Here is an 18,646-nt window from a genome sequence, read left to right on the forward strand (position 1 = left end):
ACATAGACGACGACGAGAGGAGAGAAGCTATTTACATATGCGTATGCGGCGATAGTAGAAATGCTGAAGGAGGGTCGGGCTCTGGCGCGAGGCGCGGCAGGTGAGAGAGGAAGGGGACGAAGGATGAGAGGAAGTATCCAGGCAAGACGCGTCATAGAGAGGACGGCGAAAGCGAAAGGCTGAGAATTCCGGGATATTGCGGGGCGGAGGGAGGGCGGTCGGAGGGGGAGAGGTGCGACGCGCCGGGAGGATGGACGATAGACGTCACCTACATAGGAGGGTACATAGCCGTTTTTGCTTCGGTCGCTGCTGCTGTCTATATTGACAACTCCGGCTTCACTCGCCATGCGACTGCTGCTGCTGCCACCGCCAGGACCGCAACACCCACCGCCGCAGAGAAGTTGTGGTAGGGGTACTGGAGCGCAAGATTAGGGGGAGGGGTATGGGGAGCGACAGCGGAACTTACGCCATCCTTTGGAGGCTTGTGTGCGCGCGGGTCTGTTGTGGCTCCAGACACGACACTAGCTGCTGTCGAGATAGGCTGGTTGACAACGGAAGACTCGGGGGTGATGGGGAAGGGCATCTTGCTCTTTGTCGAGCCGTCGCTGTTCCGCTCCCGATCGCTGGGATGGTGACCCTCCGAGTCGCTTGAGTCGTCGACTGCCCATGGTGATCGCCGCCGGTGTCCAGAGCCAGAGTAGGATGCCTCGCTGTCACCGTCACGTTCAACACGTCCCGGTTCATCAACAGCAGGGCCAGGAGAGAGAGATCTCGAGCGAGTCCGTCCCCTTGACGTGCTGACACGTTTTCGGCGCGATCGTGGCCGCGTTGACTCCGCGGACAGACTCCTCGGGCTTGGAGGCGTGACCAGACCACCGCTCAAGTGAGGCTTCGCGTTCCCGTTCATGAGGCCGTGCTGCTGTTGGGCCTGAAAGGACGCAAGTGAGAGCAGGCCTGACTCGACCTTGTTCGCTGCGCTCGTGATGGTATCCTCCGCGGCACGCATGCGGCTCTCCCATTCGTCCTTTGCCCGACGAAGGCGTTCCCGCTCCTCGTTCCAGTCCTCCTGAACGCTACTCCAGCGGCCCTCGACGTTCTTCTTCCACTCCGTGAACATCGTCGTAAGAGACTCGCGTTCCTGTACCCGCACGGCCTCGAGTGCCGCATCCGGAACAGAGGACTCCACCTGGCGAGCAGCTGCCGCAGCCTCCGTCTCATGCACGAGACGCTCGGTGACATTGCTTTGCAGCCGTACCTCCTGTTGTGTATCCTGCACGAGGGACTCCAGCGAGACGACCTTGGCCTCGAGGGCGGAGATCGTCGACTGTGCGCTAGCGTGTTGGGCCTCCAATGAGCGTGAGAGTTCGAGTGCCATTTCAAGCTGCTTAGCGAGGGCGTTTAGCCGCTCAGTCAGCTCATCAGGAATGGCGGGTGCCGCGGTGGGCTGCGGCGAGCGGGACCGTGCGCGCAGGTCGGCGACAGGCCGTTTACGGTAGCGGTCCTGGTCGTGCTCCTGGTCGTCTTCGTACTCGGAGAGGCCCATACCCGTCGGCTCAGGTGTACGAGGTCGGCCGAGTTCGTCCCGCCGCCTTCGCCGCTCTTCCTCCTCCTCAGCGGCAACCTGTTCCTCATCAACCTCATCGACTGGCTCGAGCTCATGAGGAGTGACAGTTGCAATGCTTCGCGCATCGTCGTCGTCATCATCCGAGGTATCGTCGTCGTGTGAGCGCCGCCTGTCGCTCTGGGAGCCGAACCGGAACAACTCCATCTCCCGCTTTCGCTCCTCCATCGCATCGCGAAGCGAGTTGACCTCCTGCTTGATCGCATCGTGCTCTGCAAGCATGCCCTCGAGCGCACGGACTTTGTCGACATGATCTGTCAACGATCGCTGAGTCTCCAGCAGCTGAGCTTGTAGCTCAGACACGGCGGGCGAAGCCTCCCGCTGCGGTTCGTGTTGTGCCTCGTCTGATGGCCGACCAGGTTGTGGCGGTACGACGGGCGGCAACGTCGAAGGATATGGTGGTAGATTGGGTGGCTAAGAAACGGCATTGTCAGTACATCACCCGAGCGGCATATATCGAGAGAACCTACAAGGTTTCCACCGAGCGTGTCATGAATCTCTGCGAGTCCGCCGCTCAACGAGTGCAGCTCGGCACCTGTCTCCCTACTCTTCTGGAGCTCTCCCTGCAGTCGGCTCAAAATGTGGTCGAATGTGAGACCGCTCTTCCCTGGTGCCCGCACGTTCCCACCCATACCGCCCATGCCGACGAGCCCCTGCGGCTGTAGCGTCGGTCGCCTCTGAGGGCCCGCCTGGCCATTTGAGCTACCCTGGCCGTTGCCGGCGAAGTTGAATGCACTATTTCCAGCGCCGGGCTGATTGGACATCTGCCCCAGGTAGCCCTGCGGGTTCTGTTCGGCGCGTTGTGCGGCCTGCGCCTCAAGCTCGGAGAAAACGCACACGACGCGCGCTGCGACCTTGTGGTGCACGATCGTCTTGTTGTCCTCGCCAACGATGTCGATACCAAATTCCTGAGGGGCGGAGGGCGGCGTAAGACACAAAGACGCGGGCCCCGCAGGGTCAACGGTGATTGATGATACGTACGACGACGTCGTCTGACTTGAGCTCGTATGGGTCGGATTCAAGCCCCTCGGGGCTGAGCCGCTCGCCATTGATGAAAGTGCCGTTGGAGCTTTTCACGTCTTTAATGAAGATCTTCTCGACGTGACCCAGAAAGACAAGTGGTTCGTGTCAGTCCCCGACGCGTTTTCCCGCCTTGGGGCAGCCAGCCCAGGAGCGACGACGCACCTTCCCACTGTCCTCCCACACCTCTGCGTGCTGTCTGCTGAGAACCTTGGAGTCGAAGTAGCCATTGCGCTCTTGGGGGACGGTCTTCGCGTTCGTCTGGCGGCCGATCTTGACGCGCTGGTTTGAGGCAAGAGAGATGTGTTTCGGGATGAAAGTGTCGTTTAGAGGATAGAGGTAAAGTGCGGGGAGGGGCACGGGGGCGTGCGGGGTGGAAAAGGGGGCAGGCATCGTGCACGTCGTCGTCAACGACGAGCTCGAGGAGGACGGTTACAGGATTGGGCTTTGTTTGGTTGATGTTTGGCTACTTCTGACTCGGACCACGTGGCACCTTCCCGATATGGACGAACACTCACGCGGGAGCGCCTTGCGCACTCCACCTGCCTCCGCATCATGTGTGCTGACCACGAGCATGCTGAGGTCGAGAGCTTGCCTGGAACCTTTGCTAGACATACTTTTACGACATGCACATCATACCCCGGGGCACCAAGTGGCAGGTACGATCCGCATCAGAACACTGCGAGCTCTTAAGCGCCCATTAGGCGCTGACTTGCGAAGGCCATGCACAAACCTCCATGATGAAGCCTTGGATGAAGCTTTCGCATTTTCAAAGCAGTCTTTGATATCAGCTCCTTCTACCCAGCCCGTGGGATATATTGGATGGATTTCCGGATGCTGGGGTCTCAGCTACCACAGCAGCGAAGGGGAATATTGGGATCACGAGGCAACATCACTTCTAAGCACAGGTCAAAAACGTTGGCTCTGTATTCCGCTGTAAATGTTTGAGACTGGGGTATTCATAAGCTTTCTCAGCTGTCACTGGACACAGGTGAAACTGGGTACAGATACTGCGTGCCCATATCGGATGTTATTCCGCTCATGGAGTGCTTGCGGCGAAACACTAGTAAGTCCCGCTTCAACGTCTTTCTCAACATCTCGAGTGAATGTCTATTAATCTGTACTAGCTCTTTTCTGAAGCAAGTATAAGTGCTCTAGTGTTGGAGCGCTTGAAGCCGCTCTAGAACCGTCGAATGCAAGCTAAGCCATACTATTCACCTTATTAATATCTGCACCGACCTGGAGCACATGGTATCAGCATATATGTCTACTCAGTGATGAGTTCTATGGAATTGTATAGTACTTACGCACGATTGTTGTAGAGCATTTGCTCGCAGGAAGCCGGAACAACGTGAAGACAGGCCTCCGGCATCCCAAATTGGCACCGCACGATCACGAGCGCCCGCGAAGCATGTCAATCGCGCGACGCGTCGGACCCGACGCGCATCGTGCTACGAAACTCCTCTCGCCGACATGTCTGAATCCGCCGGGCAGAACCTCTTGCGCTCCAGGCATGTCCGTTCATTCGGTCTCTTTCTTTCTCGCTTCTCGACTTCGCCCGGCCCGAGCCACCCATCACGAGCAGCCCTTCCGTACTCGGCCCCACAATGATTACAGATGAAACTGCGCGGAGGCCTTGACAGCAGCAGTCGACCGCACGTATCTCTCGCTACCAGTAGTTGTGGAGCGACGAAGCGCGTAAGTTGAAGGCGCGTCAGACGGAATACTTTACCCCGAGGAATTCGTCCGAGATCGACGCGCCACGCGGAGAGCTGATCGCCTGTTTTGCTTCTTCTATCATTTGTTCTCGTTCTTCTATCCCGATTCGGGCATATTCTGACATCTTTGTAACATAGGTCGAAGCGTAGACTGGTGCCAGGACGCGAGTACGATCGCGAAACCACACGTCCTGGTACATAGAGGCGAGATCCCGGCGCCTTCGCATTGGATCCACTCAAGTTTCTGCCTCCCTCCAATCCTCTCACCTCGCACCCCCTTCGTTCCCCGTCCTGGCTTCAAGTTGCAATCATCCATCTCGTCGACGTTGTCGGATTTTTTCCGCGCTCGGTAGACTGCAGCGAGCTCATATTTCGTGAGTACACCGATCTCTACGTTTGGCTCAAAATTTCGCGCATATAGCGGTCAGCTACCCTCGGCGGAGGCGACCTCAAATCCAACCTCCTCTACCTCTTATGAGCTCATCCATAGGCCCTCTGTTTTCCGACCATGACGGCCCCGGTGAGGTCCCTCTGTCGGTGACATGTAACTTGGGACAGGTTCGGGCCTCGCCGTTCGCCCAATATCAGAAGGGTGCATCTGCAGAATTCATGGACGCGTGAGTAGGGAGACGCTCCACCCTCTGAGTATTGCAGTGGCGTCTAGTATCAAATGGGCTGAACGATGTATCGGTGACTGGTACATCGCTCAGTCATGGTAACAGTAAGTGTAAGTTTTCGCCGCATGGAAGGCCTCGCTGTCTCGGCATTCACCATGCGGTTTTCTGTTAGTTTATAACGCAAGGACCGGCCGCGACGAGATGCGATGCACTTTACGACTCGTCCTTGGAGTAAATACTGGAAGGTAAGCCTGTTATATGAGCATACAAGCGAAGGGAAATCATATATGCCCATATATGCGCCTGTCCTATTCCAGGCGATGCCATCGATGGACGAATTGCTTGTTTACCGCTGTATACCATCTGCAGGCACAACTGGCTAGCGACAACACTTAGTAAGTGCCTCCCATGCAGGTGTGAACGCCGTTTTATCATTCTCATCGTGAGAGCGCACGAACACACTGATGGATGTTACTTCGGTCGAGCACAGGGTAGGTACTATGGTGCACACGCCCGATAGCGTCGTAGCCGTGGTAGTCCGAGTCCGAAATCCTTGCGTGTCCTCGAGCTGACTCTAGTACTCACTCGCGGATCATCCAACATCTGGTACCTTTCACTCGTCTGGTATCTCTTCCAAGTACTGTTCGGTTTTAGGGGGCATCCAGACCTGCAACTCTCGGACTTATGTAACTTGTGTCCCACCGTTTGAAACTACTCCCATGTGGCGTGTGGTTCGGGCCAGTACTATGGTAAGTCGCTGAGTAGTTTGACTCGTGCGAAGGCTCCGTCGTAATGGCCCTAAAGTCCACCGCACCCGAACTACCGCAAAGTCGCCCCTTGGCCTTTACCAAGTCAAGTATATTTTCAGGTTGACTACAGAATCACGGCCTACACCCTCGCGGACACCCGATGAGCGCACCTAGAGCAGAACTATGAAACCACAGTGGTAAAGGTATAGGTTTCGCCGCAGCGACAAGAAGCAGATCCTAGCACATATTCGAACGTCTATCGAGAGGGAACCCAGCCAGCGACTACGGTACACTACGTATTTAGCACAAACCCGCCATGTGTGCGACGATGCTACGTTTCCACTAAGAAGAGACCTCCAAGCATAGGTTAAGTACAGGGTGAGACGGCCAGAGAGCTAAACATGTACACGGTAAGACAGACAATCGTTGTGGCGGTCATAATGAAACGAAGGGAGAGACATACACGTGCTACTGTACCGGACGAGCGTTCTGTCGTAACACCAGGCGTCAAGCACACAGCGCAAAAAATATCGGGCAGCCAAGTCGTACAAGAAGGTGGGTGACGGGAGTGCTGCGCCGTCACGGAAACCGCACCATGGCGTCTGTGCCCCCGCCACCGCACGAAAAATCAGACGTTCCACCGACCGTGGGTGTGCGTCATGTCGGCCGCGGGGTGAGCTGCAGCGCCTCCCTCACCCGCTCTCCCTCCACCGCAGGCAGCGTCTCCAGGACCGGCACCACGTCTACGTCCGCGGGGCGCGAGGCGACCCGGAACCACGTACAGTCGAGCGCGTACATGCCCCCCGTGTCGTCCTGCAGGCCCACGCCGACGTACTGCAGGGACTTGATGTTCCGCGTCAGCGTGCGCGCGAGGCTCAGGTACCGCGCCGCACGCGTCTCGGAATCCGAGGCGGAGTCGTCGGCGCCCGTGTATCCGATGCAGAGGCCCACGATCGCCGTCGTGCGGAGGATGTAGATATTCCGTCCCTGTATTCAGTCCGGTGAGTTTGTCTGACGTCCCCCACGCGCCACAAACACGAGCACGCACCACCCATTCCTGGAACGCGGGCCACCGCACGCCTGACCGCCCGCACGCGTCGGTGTAGACGAGCTCGAGGTAGCGCAGCGACGGCATCGCGCCCTTCATGCGCTCGAGCATCGTCAGCGGCACGGCCTCCGACACTGTGATTGACAGCACCACCGGGTTGGCGTGCTCCATGAGCGGGAGCGTCTTCAGGTCCGATGAATTGTGCGACCCGGGCGTCGCTCCGATCGGGTACTGCAGCTGCAGCCGCCGGGCGGGTGACGGGAACGACGGGATAGGCGCGCTCGTCTCGAGATAGTCTAGCTCAGGCCAGCAGGCAGCGGGCCCGGTCTCCTGCTTCACCGAGAATTCGAGGTAGAACGTGAGCCGCCGGAGGTTGGGAAACGCGTGCGCAAGCTCGGACAGCTTGGCAATCCGGCCCCCGATATCCAGCGTGTGCAGGTTCGGCCAGACGTGGCGGTCGACGATGCTCTCGAGCATGCAGCCGCACTCCCAGAGCTTCAGGTGCTTGACCGAGTCGACGAAATTGCTGAATGGCGTGATGTCGCCCTGCGGCCGTGGGCCATCCTTCCACAGGCCGTTTTCGATGAGCGCGGGCGTGCTGCGCAGCTGCGATATCGCCTTGAGCGTCGAGTTCCCGATGTAGTAGAGCGAGAGCTCCTTCAGGGACGACAGCTGCGCGAGCGCCTCATAGACGGCCGGGTTAAATTGGAAGAGGGGTTCGGCGTCCCGGATGTGGATTACGCGGAGATTGTCGGCCTGGCGAAGGAGGTCTGCGAGAACTTCTGCAGACGAGAAGTCTGCCTCGAGACGTTCCCTATTGCGCACGTAGTGGACGCGCGCGAAGGCGCCCTCGAGGAGGCGGAGGGCCCGGAGGTGTCTGATGCGGCGGTGGGGATCTGCGAGCATGAAGTGGCAGAATTTAGACAGCCTGTCGGGGCCGTCGTCGAAACCGGGGTCGCCGATGGAAACGTCGGCAAGGACGCGGGGCATGGCAAGCTCATACGCATCCTTGCAGGTCATGGCGAGCTGGAGGGCGTCACCGGGGGGACAGAAATCACTGATGGTTTTGAGGACATCGCGGTTGAGACCCAGTAGCTCGAGCGAGCCGAAGGTGAAGACACGGTCGACGTTGCGCGAACGTTCTGCACGCGCGGCGGACGGGGTGAGGGGGACAGGGGCTGGGGGGTGGAAGGGCACGGAGAGGGTAGACTCACTGCTAACGGGCATCTTTAGAGTGGTACGGGGAGTAGCATGGAGGAGGTAGATGACGTTCACGATGCCCGTCGGTGCGGGGGGCGTCGAGGCGTGGGGGAGCTCAGGCTGGGGAGGGAGATGGTGCGCGAGCTGGAGATTGAGGCTGAGGTTGGGCTGGCAGGGGCCCTTATTGGAAAGGCGGGGGTCATGGGTGAATATAGCATTAGCAGGAGGAGCACCATCTGGATCCGGTTGACGTTGGCAGGCCTGATCGGGCCCGACTTCCTCGCAGAAATGGTCGCAGTCCAGTATCTTGGGGTCCTTCCCCGCCCGGTAGATCGACCCCAGCGCAGGAACAGACATCCCGGAGAGGGAGAGCGAGAGCGAGGCGTACGCGACGACGGCGGGAGGAGTCGACAGTCACGAAGAAGGCCCCCCCTCTGCGCTCGCCCGTCGTCCCCACGCCTCGCTTCCAGCCTGCTTCTTGAGCCCGGCTCGATACGCGACCTCTTCATGTCCCACCCCTGGTGTCCGGGCTTTCTCCTTCGTCCTACTCAACGCCTCGTCGTCCCCACCCGCCCCGCGCACGCTCGCTGCACGCCCGCGCCCTCTGCCCGGTCCCCGTAAAACTCCGCCCACCCCTCTCTGCCAGCACCCACGGGGTATTAGAGGGTCTTACTCAACTCGCCAGATGAGTGCCACAGATCCGGCACACTGGGCACGATCGGTCGGGTGCGGCTGTGGTCTGATTGCGTTTTGTACAGGCGCCTGCCCTGTATCATCATATCATTTCCGTGCCCACTGCCAGCCCAACCCTCTCTCGCTGCCTGGCGCCCCCTGTCAGCATCCAAGGAACACACCACGGGCGTTCCGCACCTCCAGCGCACCTCTGACTGCTGCTGCCCTGCGCGGCGTTGCCCAAACGACCCCGTCGAGTGAGTGTGCGCTGGCAACAGCAGGTGAATCGGGGTACACACCTCCCATCAACCGATCGCGCAACCGATCGAACAGCGATTCTCCCAAGTGCCGCCCACAAGTTCGAGTTCGCGACGCCAGCATCGAAATACGCTTTTGGGCAATAGCGCTCCCGGGGCCCTCAACTCATCAGATCATTGGAGGCACCTAGTGGAACCGCAGCCGTCCCATCCTCCATCTCTCCCTTCGGTCCGGCACGCATCATCCCACATCTAAACCTATCTGAACCCCCAGCGTGTTCTGGTCTGCTCTCCAAAACGATTGTGCGCCCTGACCTCCGTTCGTGCACATGCACAAGACGGTTACGCCCACAAATCCACCGGCCATCCCCTACCGCTCCCGCGCCGTTCGGCCCTAAACAAGACCCACTGCGCGTGATAAGACACATGCCAAGTGCTCGCTGAGCGCAAACTCTGCGACAAAAACTCTAGCACGCAGGTCGCCGCTCGCCGCCGTGTTGCGCAGGCGTAACTTGCCTTGTGCGGCTAGTAAGCACGAACAGGACCCCTGGCTACGCCCCTCCTTTTCCTGGATATTCTGACCTACCAAGTCGCTGACAGTTTCTGTCGGTGAGGCGCGACTGCACCCGCTGCTCATCTCGCCGGGTCTCAGCTGGAGCGGTGGGTCGAGCCTGAGAGTTCGTGCCGTTGCCATTGCGAGCGTCGATGCTGCCTTCTGCCTTCTGCGGACCCGAGCGGCTGCACAGGCGGCACGATGCAGCAGAATCGATGCGCCACCAACCGCGTTCTGTTCTCCTACGCCGGCCGCTCGACGAGGCAATAACGAGAGCAGACCGCGCCCATGGGTCCCAGTACCCCAAACGCGCCCCCCTCGAGCATCCAGGGGCCCGTCCAGCGTCCAGCCCGCGAACCAGCTGACCCCGCGCGGGCGAGGCATGATGAAATTGTGCGGGGAATCCCCCGGCTATCTTGACGCTTGCGCAGCCTGCCTGACGTGCCCACATTCAATCTCGACGGCGGGGCGGCTATCGGTCGCGCAGGGAGTAGGGCCCTTGCCTCTTTCGCTTTATTATACGAGTCGACTGACCGCGGGGACCGAGCGGGAGTCGTTCCTCGCCTCAAGGCTGCACGGTTGTGGTGCGCTAACCGCCAGGGCCCTGTCAATGCCGTGTTCGACTCCGGCGGGTGACGGAAGGTAGGGGTCACTTGTCTCCGGTAAATGTCGTGCGCGAACACACGGTGCCACCCGGGTCCTTGTTGGCCTGGGTGAGTGCCGTCTATGGACGTAGCGTTGTCTAATCTCTGGACGTCCATACGTACCTCGCGAGGTGCTTTTCGCGTACCGGACATGCTTCCCGATGGTGTCCCCGGATCGATGCTCGTGTGTGCGAGCATCAGGCAAGTGGCGGTTAAATATGGTTATACTGGATGTCAGCAGCTCAGGAGAGCCATTCTAGGTCGGTGAGTGCTTCGTGCTCGCGCGCTGTGCCACGTACTCACGGGGGCCTCTAATTATGTACAGGCACTTCGTCCAAGTGGTAGTAGGTTGGTCACGGTGGCTGTTTTGAATTGGCCTCGTGAGGAACAATAGTGATGGGCGCAGAGACATACCACACCTGTGTGATGAAGGCCGATCTACCCTCGTGTTCTGCGCTAGGGCATGGAAAGCCCGGATGAGACTTGCGTCAGCCCCGAATTTCGAAGGCGTAGGTACAGTATACTCTCGGTGTCAGTTCAAGAGGTATTTTAATAGGCGCTTCAAAGTTTTGATCAAGCGCCGGTAACTAAAGATTCTAAGCTCAGACGACGATCTGTACACCAGCTATATATTACATGTAGCGATACTTACGTCTTACCCGTCACCGCATACGTAGGCCGAGCTTCCAGCACTTAAGCTTGAGACTTCCCAGCTGCGAGCGTCGACGTCATTTCGAAGCGGTTTGTGGTGCTCGCCTAGCGCGGTGACCATGGCAGACGATAAAACGTCGGTGAGATTTCTGATGTACTACAAATTCACTATCAGTGATGATACTGACTGACTACTGACTATCAGGTAATCGCCGCTATCATAGTATTGCGCACTGCACACGATACGATATGGATTCCTGCATCCCTGTGCTCACTACTACGTTGGACAAGTCTCAATCAGCTGCTACAGTACCAACAAGAACAGGCCTCTGCCCTTGCTATTCCTACTTAGCCCGTCATTGAGGCACAATTTCACCTAGTCGAACATACGAAGCACGATTCGGAGCCCGCCGAAGCTTTGCAACACGAGGCGTATTTCTTGCGACGGCAGGTATTAGCCGGCATCAGCAGGTATCCGTGTAACGCTACTCATTGCGCAGCTACCCTCAATTCTGACAGCACTTATAGCACTCGCCCTCTCGCGAAGCCTATACCGAAGGTCTCTTTTTTGAACGTCAACCCATTCCGGCCACATCGTTCCAACAATGGCCACATCGCCACAATCGCACACCGGAAATGCCCAACCATACGGCGTACTATACACTTCTAAGTCTGGATCTCCCAAGGCGAAGAGCCTCGACGAGTTGCTTACGCCGGACGTGCAATTCGTGCGCGTGCAGTGGGTCGACTTGATCAACACGATTCGCTATCGCATCCTGCCCGCTGGCTACTTCCGCACGCTCCTCTCTGACCCAAGCTCGCGTGGGGGCGTTCAGATCGGCAAGATCGTGTTGGGCCTCGTCGGGCTTCAGCATGCTCCCGGATTCGGCGCCGTCGGCGAGTACCTTTACGTCCCGGACCTCAGCAGCTGGCGTGTATGCACATACGCCCCAGGGCACGCGTCCGTTATGGGCTGGTTCCAGGAGAAGACCCCAGACCCGCAGACGGGCAGGCTTGCCGTCGACCTCTGCCCGCGGACACTCCTTGCACGGCTTGTACAGTAAGAGAAGGCCCTTCTATCAACGCACGGTGGGACTAGAAGCTGATTACGTTTAGGGAGGCACAGGAGAAGGCAGGGGTATCCTTCCTCGTCGGTGTCGAATCGGAGTTCATCCTCATGCGCGCGGACACGTCTGAGCTGGATTTCCTGAACGACGCGGGTTGGTCCTGCTCGGCGAAGACACGCACGGGTAGTGTCGAAACGGTGGTCCTTGAGGAGATCGCCCGCGATCTCATCGCCGCCGGCGTCGAACTGCAGATGTACCACGCCGAGGCGGCGCCAGGGCAGGTGAGCAGCGAACCGCGCGGGAGCTTTACATCTTTCCCCGCCTTCCCGCACTTCCCGCTTCTCGTTCCCCGGCGATCAGTTTGCTGAAGCGTGTTCTGCTCCCGCCCGCCAGTACGAGGTGATCACCGGCCCCCAGGCGCCCCTTGAGGCGGCGGACACGCTCGTCTTCACGCGCGAGACGATCTACAACGTCGCGAACAAGCACGGGCTACGCGCCACCTTTGCCCCGCGCCTTCACACCGACTCGTGTGAGTCTGCGCCTCCCTGCCGTGCCACCTGCCACAACTGAATAACGCCCCTGGCACGCCCGCGTCCCCGCCCACGTCCTACCCCTGCTACAGGCGGTAGTGGCGCGCACACGCACATGTCCGTGCACGGCCCACCCGCGCGGGCCCGCACGGCCGACGACGCGCGTGCGCCCACGCTCACGCCTGTCGAGCGGTCCTTCCTCCAGGGCGTGCTGACGCATCTGCCTGCCATATGCGCATTCACCTTGCCCACGGCTGCGTCGTACGCACGTATGGTCGACGGGATCTGGTCGGGTGGCACGTATGCAGCGTGGGGCACAGACAACCGCGAGACGCCCGTGCGGCTGTGTGGTCCGCGCGGCCACCACCACTTCGAGGTAAAGTGCGTGGACGCGACGGCGGCACCGCACCTCGCGATCGCAGCGCTTGTTGGCGCCGGCCTGAAGGGGATTTTGGACGGGGCGGTGTTGACGATGGGTGATTGCCCGAAGCCGATGTGGGAGATGACCGAGCAGGAAAAGGTGGCGGTGGGCATGACGAACCCCTTGCGGCTGCCGACGAACATTGTGGATGCGCGCAAGGCGCTCGTAGCTGACGAGGTGATAGAAGGTGTTTTGGGAGCAAACTTTGTACGTACGTACATTGGTGTGAACGAGGTGAGTGCGATGTGGCCCCTACCATTCCTTCATTCGACTGAACTCTGCGACAGACGCTGGAAATGTTCATGCAGGGCAAAGATGAGAAGGAGACCGTCAAGAAGCTTGTCGAGTATTATTGAGTCGCCGGTTGCCCGGGCCCAACCAGGACAATTCCCTGACCTAGAAGCTTGTGAACATTTGATTGGGATGACGCAATGAAGCCGAGTCCCACGCGGACAACTGCACAACACGACTCGCCGCTGCGCAATGCGAAGAAAGAAAGTAGGTGCGTAAGATTGACATTCACTGTGAATACCGATTGGCATCCGCAGGACCGCCTGGTGCGCTCCAAGGTTGAGATACTCCGTGAGCGATGCTGTATAACCATCCCCAGGACAAGACTCCACGGTCTAAGGTCTGATTACGGGGTACTTCGGAAAATGACGCAGGAGTAGAAATGGGTCACTCCGACATCGGTATGATCCGCTACTGTTACACAGGACCTCAGCGCACACCATCGCGACTATGTAAGAGCTCTCGAGCGCAGCTTTTCCTTAAACGCATCGTTGGTAAAGCCATATTGTCGGGGATGAATGCCGATCGGCTTTAAGGCACTTGCATTTATGCAACGCTTCGAGAAGCCTCCTAAAGAGCCCCAAGCTAACACATCGCATCGACAACACTCACCAAGTGGACACCAACAACCAAGTAACACCAATGTCGAGTGACAAGTCTGCACTGCCTGTTGTGCTTGTGGTTGGCGCGACAGGGGCTACCGGCGGTAGCATCGTGAAGGGTCTCCTCGCCTCTGGCAACTTTGTGCGTCTCTTGCTTTCTTCCTCGTGTGCGACGATCCAACATATCTAACAGTCATGCTTTTTCATAGCGTGTCGCGGCACTCGTACGCCCTGCCTCGCAGTCCAAGCCTGCGACGCAGGCACTCCGCACGTCCGGCGTCGACATCCGCATTGGGGACCTCACAGACGGCGTCGCGAAGCTGACGGAAGCCCTTGCTGGGGTCGATGTCGTCATCAGCGCAGTTGTCGCGTGGTCCATTTTGGCGCAGAAGGATCTCATCCGCGCCGCGAAGGAGGTCGGTGTCAAGCGCATCGTGCCCTGCGATTTCGGCACCCCGGGAAAGCGCGGCGTGCGCGAACTCACTGACGAGGTCAGTAAACTCATCCTCCGAACGTATGTGTGGAGAGCTAGTCGGGGCGCTCACCGCGACGCAACAGAAACTGGCCATCCGAGACTTCATCAAAGAGCTCGGCGTGCCGCATACCTTCATTGACGTCGGTTGGTGGATGCAGATCACCCTCCCGCTGCCCACGCGCAGCAAGGTGCGCGACGACTGGAAGGCAATGACGTACGCGGTGTACGGCTCCGGCGACCACAAGATGCTGGTGACGGACCTGAGGGATATTGGCGTGTTTGTTGCCCGCATCGTCGCGGACCCGCGCACGCTCGGTCACGCGGTACTGGCATGGGAGGACGAGGTTACGCAGCTCGAAGCGCACGAAATTGGGGAACGCGCGTCGGGCGAGGCGGAGGTGCTTAAAGCCAAGAGGTTCAACGTGAGCTGCGTGTGCTTCTCAGCGGAGGGGCGTTATGCTGACGGTGATGATCAAAGGTACCTGCGGAGGCCATCTTGAAGTACGCGGCAGAGGGCAAAGCCGAGCTCGAGAAGGACCCTTCAAGTTTCGCCGCGCATGCAAAGCAGTCGCAGAGCGAGTACATGTACAGCATGCACATCCTCGGCGAGAACACGCTCGAGAACGCCAAAGCCCTGGGGTATCTCGACGCGCGCGAACTATACCCCGACCTGCCAAAGCACACACTCGAGGAGTTTGCGAAGGAATACTATGGCCTGGAGGAGCCTGGGAAAGAGTATTTGGTGATATCTGATTGAGTGAGATCGTGTGTATACCCTTGGCAGGGTCGTTGCTCCGCCTTTTAACGTTGTTTGCCGTGATCTAGGTCTTCTCGAGCCCTTCGTGCTCTCGGGGAGGTGTTACGGAAGAGTTCGGCTTACGATAAGTATGTCCTTCCCTGTTGTCTCGAAGTCGCAAACATACTGTGGTATGCAGATTGCTCCAGGCCAATCATACGCCTCAGTTTCGATAGTCCACCAGTTACATGAAATGCAGGTCAAGGTCAAGAGACATCGTCGGAATAGAGCTACAGTACTAGATGGCACCGGCACCCTGTACTCGGGCCGATATTGCCACGTGCCATTACGAGACTTTGCGGCGAACTTCACCATTGCATGATCATCGCACCTCCGAGTCTGCTCACCGTACTTATCTTCCGCCATTATCACGGGCGCCTCTTTAAGACTCGAGTACAAATGACGAAGAATCGTTCAACATCTCAACCCCGATACCGGATTTGCGATAGTGGTCAGCAAATACTAGCGCTAACTAGCGCCATGCACGTCGGCCCTAGGCTACTCATTCCGAGGACTACCGCGGAGTGGGGCCACGTTCATCCATCCATACCTTTAGGAGTCTGGCAGGTCAACCCAGGTGAGTAGTCAGTGTTGAACGACCGTCAACTGTACTAATTCTGCCGCTCGCTGACTTGTCCTTTACAATTCTGGTTACTTCCGTCGCTCAGGCTGCGGACTCCCCATTAGGACGGGCGCGCCGGTGGTTATACTCGCGACAATCTTCTAATTCAGGTCTACTCAATGGCAGCGCGATATCGCTAGCGAGCCGTCACTCGCTTGCGTCTAGCGATGCGAGCTCTGGCACAGTTGAGCAGCGCGCTGGCTGGCAATATTTGGATGTTCAGTAGCAGCATGTCTCACACCCTCCCCGATATCCCGATACTGCGATGCGGCGCCGATGCCGCGACGCTCAGCTCAGGTGCGCCGCGGAGCAGCAGGGAGCGGCGTACCTTTCAATGGGCATTATTCATTGCTGGCGACCGCCATCAGCGCCTGGCGCGCTTGAGGAATCGGTGCCGTCACCTCTTCAGGGAAGCGCTTCTGGACCATGATTCCCGAGTACAGCGGGTATGACGGCTAATTTGAGAGGACCGCGCCGCCTGCCATGGCCATGCCCGAGTGGGGTATCGAGCGGCATGCCGTGACACAAAAGTAAGTGCCTACACGTCCCCGGCGACGCTCCCCCTGCTCCCCATCGTTCCTCTGCATACGTAGGTGAATGTCTTAGGAGGGTCGTTTCGTACTTCGCCCACCTCAAGAAAGCCCTGGGTTGCTGCGCTGCATGTCGTGGGTGTTGGAGGATGTCGTTCCCAACCTCACGTTGTTGACTCTGGTGAAGGTACGTCGCTCTTTGAAAATTTTGAAAATGAGATCCACGTTGCTGACAGTGATCGGCAGTATTCCGGAGGTGAGTCGCAGTGTGTGCGTCTGGTCGTAGTGGGACGAAGCTGAGCTATTGACCACAGTCCTGTCATACACTCTTCTGGTAAGTTTCATTGATGCGACATGGCCTCCACACGACTCAAATTATTGCCCCAGTGGTTGGAGATGACCTCGACTCTCCCAGACGAGGCAAGTAGCGCGCTAGTTGCAACGCTACCAGTATATTCAGCCATACCCCCTAGGTCAAATACATTTGGCCATCGCGCTGGAGCTTCATGAAGGCTGTGTTCTTCATCAACCGGTATACTCCCCTGGTCGACCTAACGCTGAATATTTCCCGTACGTGACCATCCCCCGTTCAATATGACTGGTTCATGCTGAGCTCCTCGAAGTGGTACTTTACACTACGAATCCCCAGGTACGCTGCACAAGCAGTAATTCATACAATTTCTTGTCGCTGATATGGTCGCCAGTCATGCAAGATTCAGTACGACATTCTAGCCGGTAACGGGTTATACGCTCTTCGAGGTAGACGGCCGCTCTGACTGACGGTTGACGCAGGCTCCTACGTCTTCGGCTCCCTTGCCTCGGAAGGTCAGCGTTCCTTCTATCTTTTTTCTTACGGCGCGTGTACTGACAATGGTGTCAGCAATCATCATGGCGCGGACAATGGCGTTGTACAACTTTTCAATCTTCGTCATCCTCCTGATGGGCGCAGCTGGCCTGGGCATTCTTGTAAGTCCACGTACGCCGTCAGAAGCCGAAAGTCACTTCATCTAACCACGCGCGTCGATAGATTCCCTCTATCGTCATATGTCACTCGTTTCTCTCGCAGATAGACTGTAAGTTGCGGCAGTTCTAGAGCAGGCGGCGAGTGCTCACCGGCTGGGCATTCTGATAGACCCGGACGCTGCGATCTTACGCTTCATCGGCGGGTGTGTGCCCACCGTGGAGGCGCGCCCGGTCTGGGTGCTGTACACTTGCCTCATGGCATCGGAGACCAGTAAGTTGGTCCGCAGCATTTATTTGCTGATATTCCAGCGCGCTGACACCGCACAATGTAGTCGTGGTGTTGCTGACATTCTACAAGATGTATCAGACGCCTTGTAAGTGTCTGCTCACCTCCTCGACAGTGTGTCTTGTGCTGACGATTAGGACGACAGCGGAGCGGAAGCATCGGTCGCCGCTGGTGCACACCATGTACCGGGACGGTACGGCACATGTCTGCGTCCGCCTTACTGTTCGAGGACTCATCCTGACTTTGCAGGATCCCTCTACTACGTCGTATTGCTAATGTTCTCAATCGCAAACCTGTGCTTCATGCTACTCGCTCCCGTACGTCCTCACCCTCACGGCGGGAATCCTCGTCTGACGCACACATAGAAAGCTGCCTCGTCTGTTATCCAGATGTATGCCATGCCCAGATTTATCCTTGTGCGAACGGAGATCTGACGTTGCATCTCGTATCTGACAGGCCCTTCCGGGTGGTCCACAGCACGATGTGCAGCCGCGTGCTCCTCAACCTGCGCAAGGTCGCCGCGAAGCTGACGGACATGAGCTACGACGAGTTCCGCCAGAGCCGCCTCGCGTTCGGGCCGGGCGTGCGCGACGCGCAGCGCACGTACCACATGGACCTCGAGCTGGACACGATCGCGGACGACGACGACTGGCGCTGAAGTCCGTGTTGTGTCCGGTCCCCTGCTGCAGCCGTTGAGGGGGTACGCTGTCGGGTCTTAGAGTGAGTATTTATAACATCATCTGCGTGCCACCGCTTCGCTGACGCTGCATGCACAGGCCGCTATAACATTACTCGATGTGCATAATATCTTTATCGCCGCGTAATCGCTTTCTCTGACCCCTGCGCTTCAAGGCGACAAGCATGTCTCGTGTTCCTGCTTCCGCCGGGACTGAAGCACCCCGTGGCATTCCCGGGACGCGCTCAGGTCTCATCGGCGACGCGTCGACGCCGAGGAGGCTTTCCCCGAGGAGTCGTACGTCATGTCGCTCTCGACCACAGACCTGCAGGGGCACGACCGCGCGCCCAGGAAACGGGTGACGAACGAAGAGCCGTCAGCGCACAAGTGATATATGATAGCGACGAGGGGAAGTGATGGGACGGATGTCCGGTTTACCACTTGAACGATTTTATAGATGCGCACGACTTGTATGACGACCACAATGATCCTGATGATCAACGCGCGAGCAACAGACGGTGTACCTCCTCTGTACTCAGACAATGCACTGCACGACCTCTTCGCGTTCACCGTGGTGTATATAATTTGCTTGAATGCCCATACCAATACTCGGAGACCACGTAGGAGTCTCGTCTTG

General features: G+C 58.2%; 5 protein-coding genes across 5 annotated transcripts; 3 read left to right on the forward strand and 2 right to left on the reverse strand.

Moving 5' to 3' along the window:
- Positions 1-316: 316 nt before the first annotated feature.
- Positions 317-3,034, reverse strand: TRAVEDRAFT_130054 (uncharacterized protein; the record flags this gene model as incomplete). The annotated part of the gene is made up of 4 exons (XM_008043297.1): positions 317-2,035; positions 2,092-2,529; positions 2,603-2,713; positions 2,807-3,034. The coding sequence occupies 4 exons, from the start codon at positions 3,032-3,034 to the stop codon at positions 317-319; spliced, it is 2,496 nt and encodes an 831-aa protein (XP_008041488.1).
- A 3,790-nt stretch (positions 3,035-6,824) lies between these two features.
- On the reverse strand, positions 6,825-7,805 carry TRAVEDRAFT_84145 (uncharacterized protein; the record flags this gene model as incomplete). Its single annotated transcript, XM_008043298.1, has 1 exon — positions 6,825-7,805. A coding segment is annotated over one exon (981 nt), but the record flags the coding sequence as incomplete, so codon positions are not given.
- A 3,499-nt stretch (positions 7,806-11,304) lies between these two features.
- TRAVEDRAFT_73623 (FLU1-II) lies at positions 11,305-13,228 on the forward strand. Its single transcript, XM_008043299.1, has 5 exons — positions 11,305-11,810; positions 11,867-12,098; positions 12,211-12,346; positions 12,440-13,002; positions 13,056-13,228. The coding sequence occupies exons 1-5, from the start codon at positions 11,356-11,358 to the stop codon at positions 13,122-13,124; spliced, it is 1,455 nt and encodes a 484-aa protein (XP_008041490.1). The 5' UTR covers positions 11,305-11,355; the 3' UTR covers positions 13,125-13,228.
- A 473-nt stretch (positions 13,229-13,701) lies between these two features.
- On the forward strand, positions 13,702-14,895 carry TRAVEDRAFT_171804 (NAD-P-binding protein; the record flags this gene model as incomplete). The annotated part of the gene is made up of 4 exons (XM_008043300.1): positions 13,702-13,803; positions 13,871-14,152; positions 14,220-14,558; positions 14,615-14,895. 4 exons carry the CDS (start codon positions 13,702-13,704, stop codon positions 14,891-14,893), a joined length of 1,002 nt encoding a protein of 333 aa, XP_008041491.1.
- Positions 14,896-16,214: 1,319 nt separating this feature from the next.
- TRAVEDRAFT_73625 (uncharacterized protein) lies at positions 16,215-18,487 on the forward strand (the record flags this gene model as incomplete). Its single annotated transcript, XM_008043301.1, has 17 exons — positions 16,215-16,271; positions 16,331-16,340; positions 16,399-16,418; positions 16,558-16,654; positions 16,708-16,733; positions 16,789-16,819; positions 16,877-16,909; positions 16,965-17,050; positions 17,112-17,157; positions 17,217-17,318; positions 17,380-17,421; positions 17,479-17,526; positions 17,583-17,650; positions 17,699-17,724; positions 17,790-18,053; positions 18,110-18,130; positions 18,186-18,487. 15 exons carry the CDS (start codon positions 16,215-16,217, stop codon positions 17,989-17,991), a joined length of 894 nt encoding a protein of 297 aa, XP_008041492.1. The 3' UTR covers positions 17,992-18,053; positions 18,110-18,130; positions 18,186-18,487.
- Between the last annotated feature and the right edge of the window lie 159 nt (positions 18,488-18,646).

This window comes from Trametes versicolor (genome assembly GCF_000271585.1).
Source record: "Trametes versicolor FP-101664 SS1 unplaced genomic scaffold TRAVEscaffold_9, whole genome shotgun sequence".
NCBI lineage: Eukaryota > Fungi > Basidiomycota > Agaricomycetes > Polyporales > Polyporaceae > Trametes > Trametes versicolor.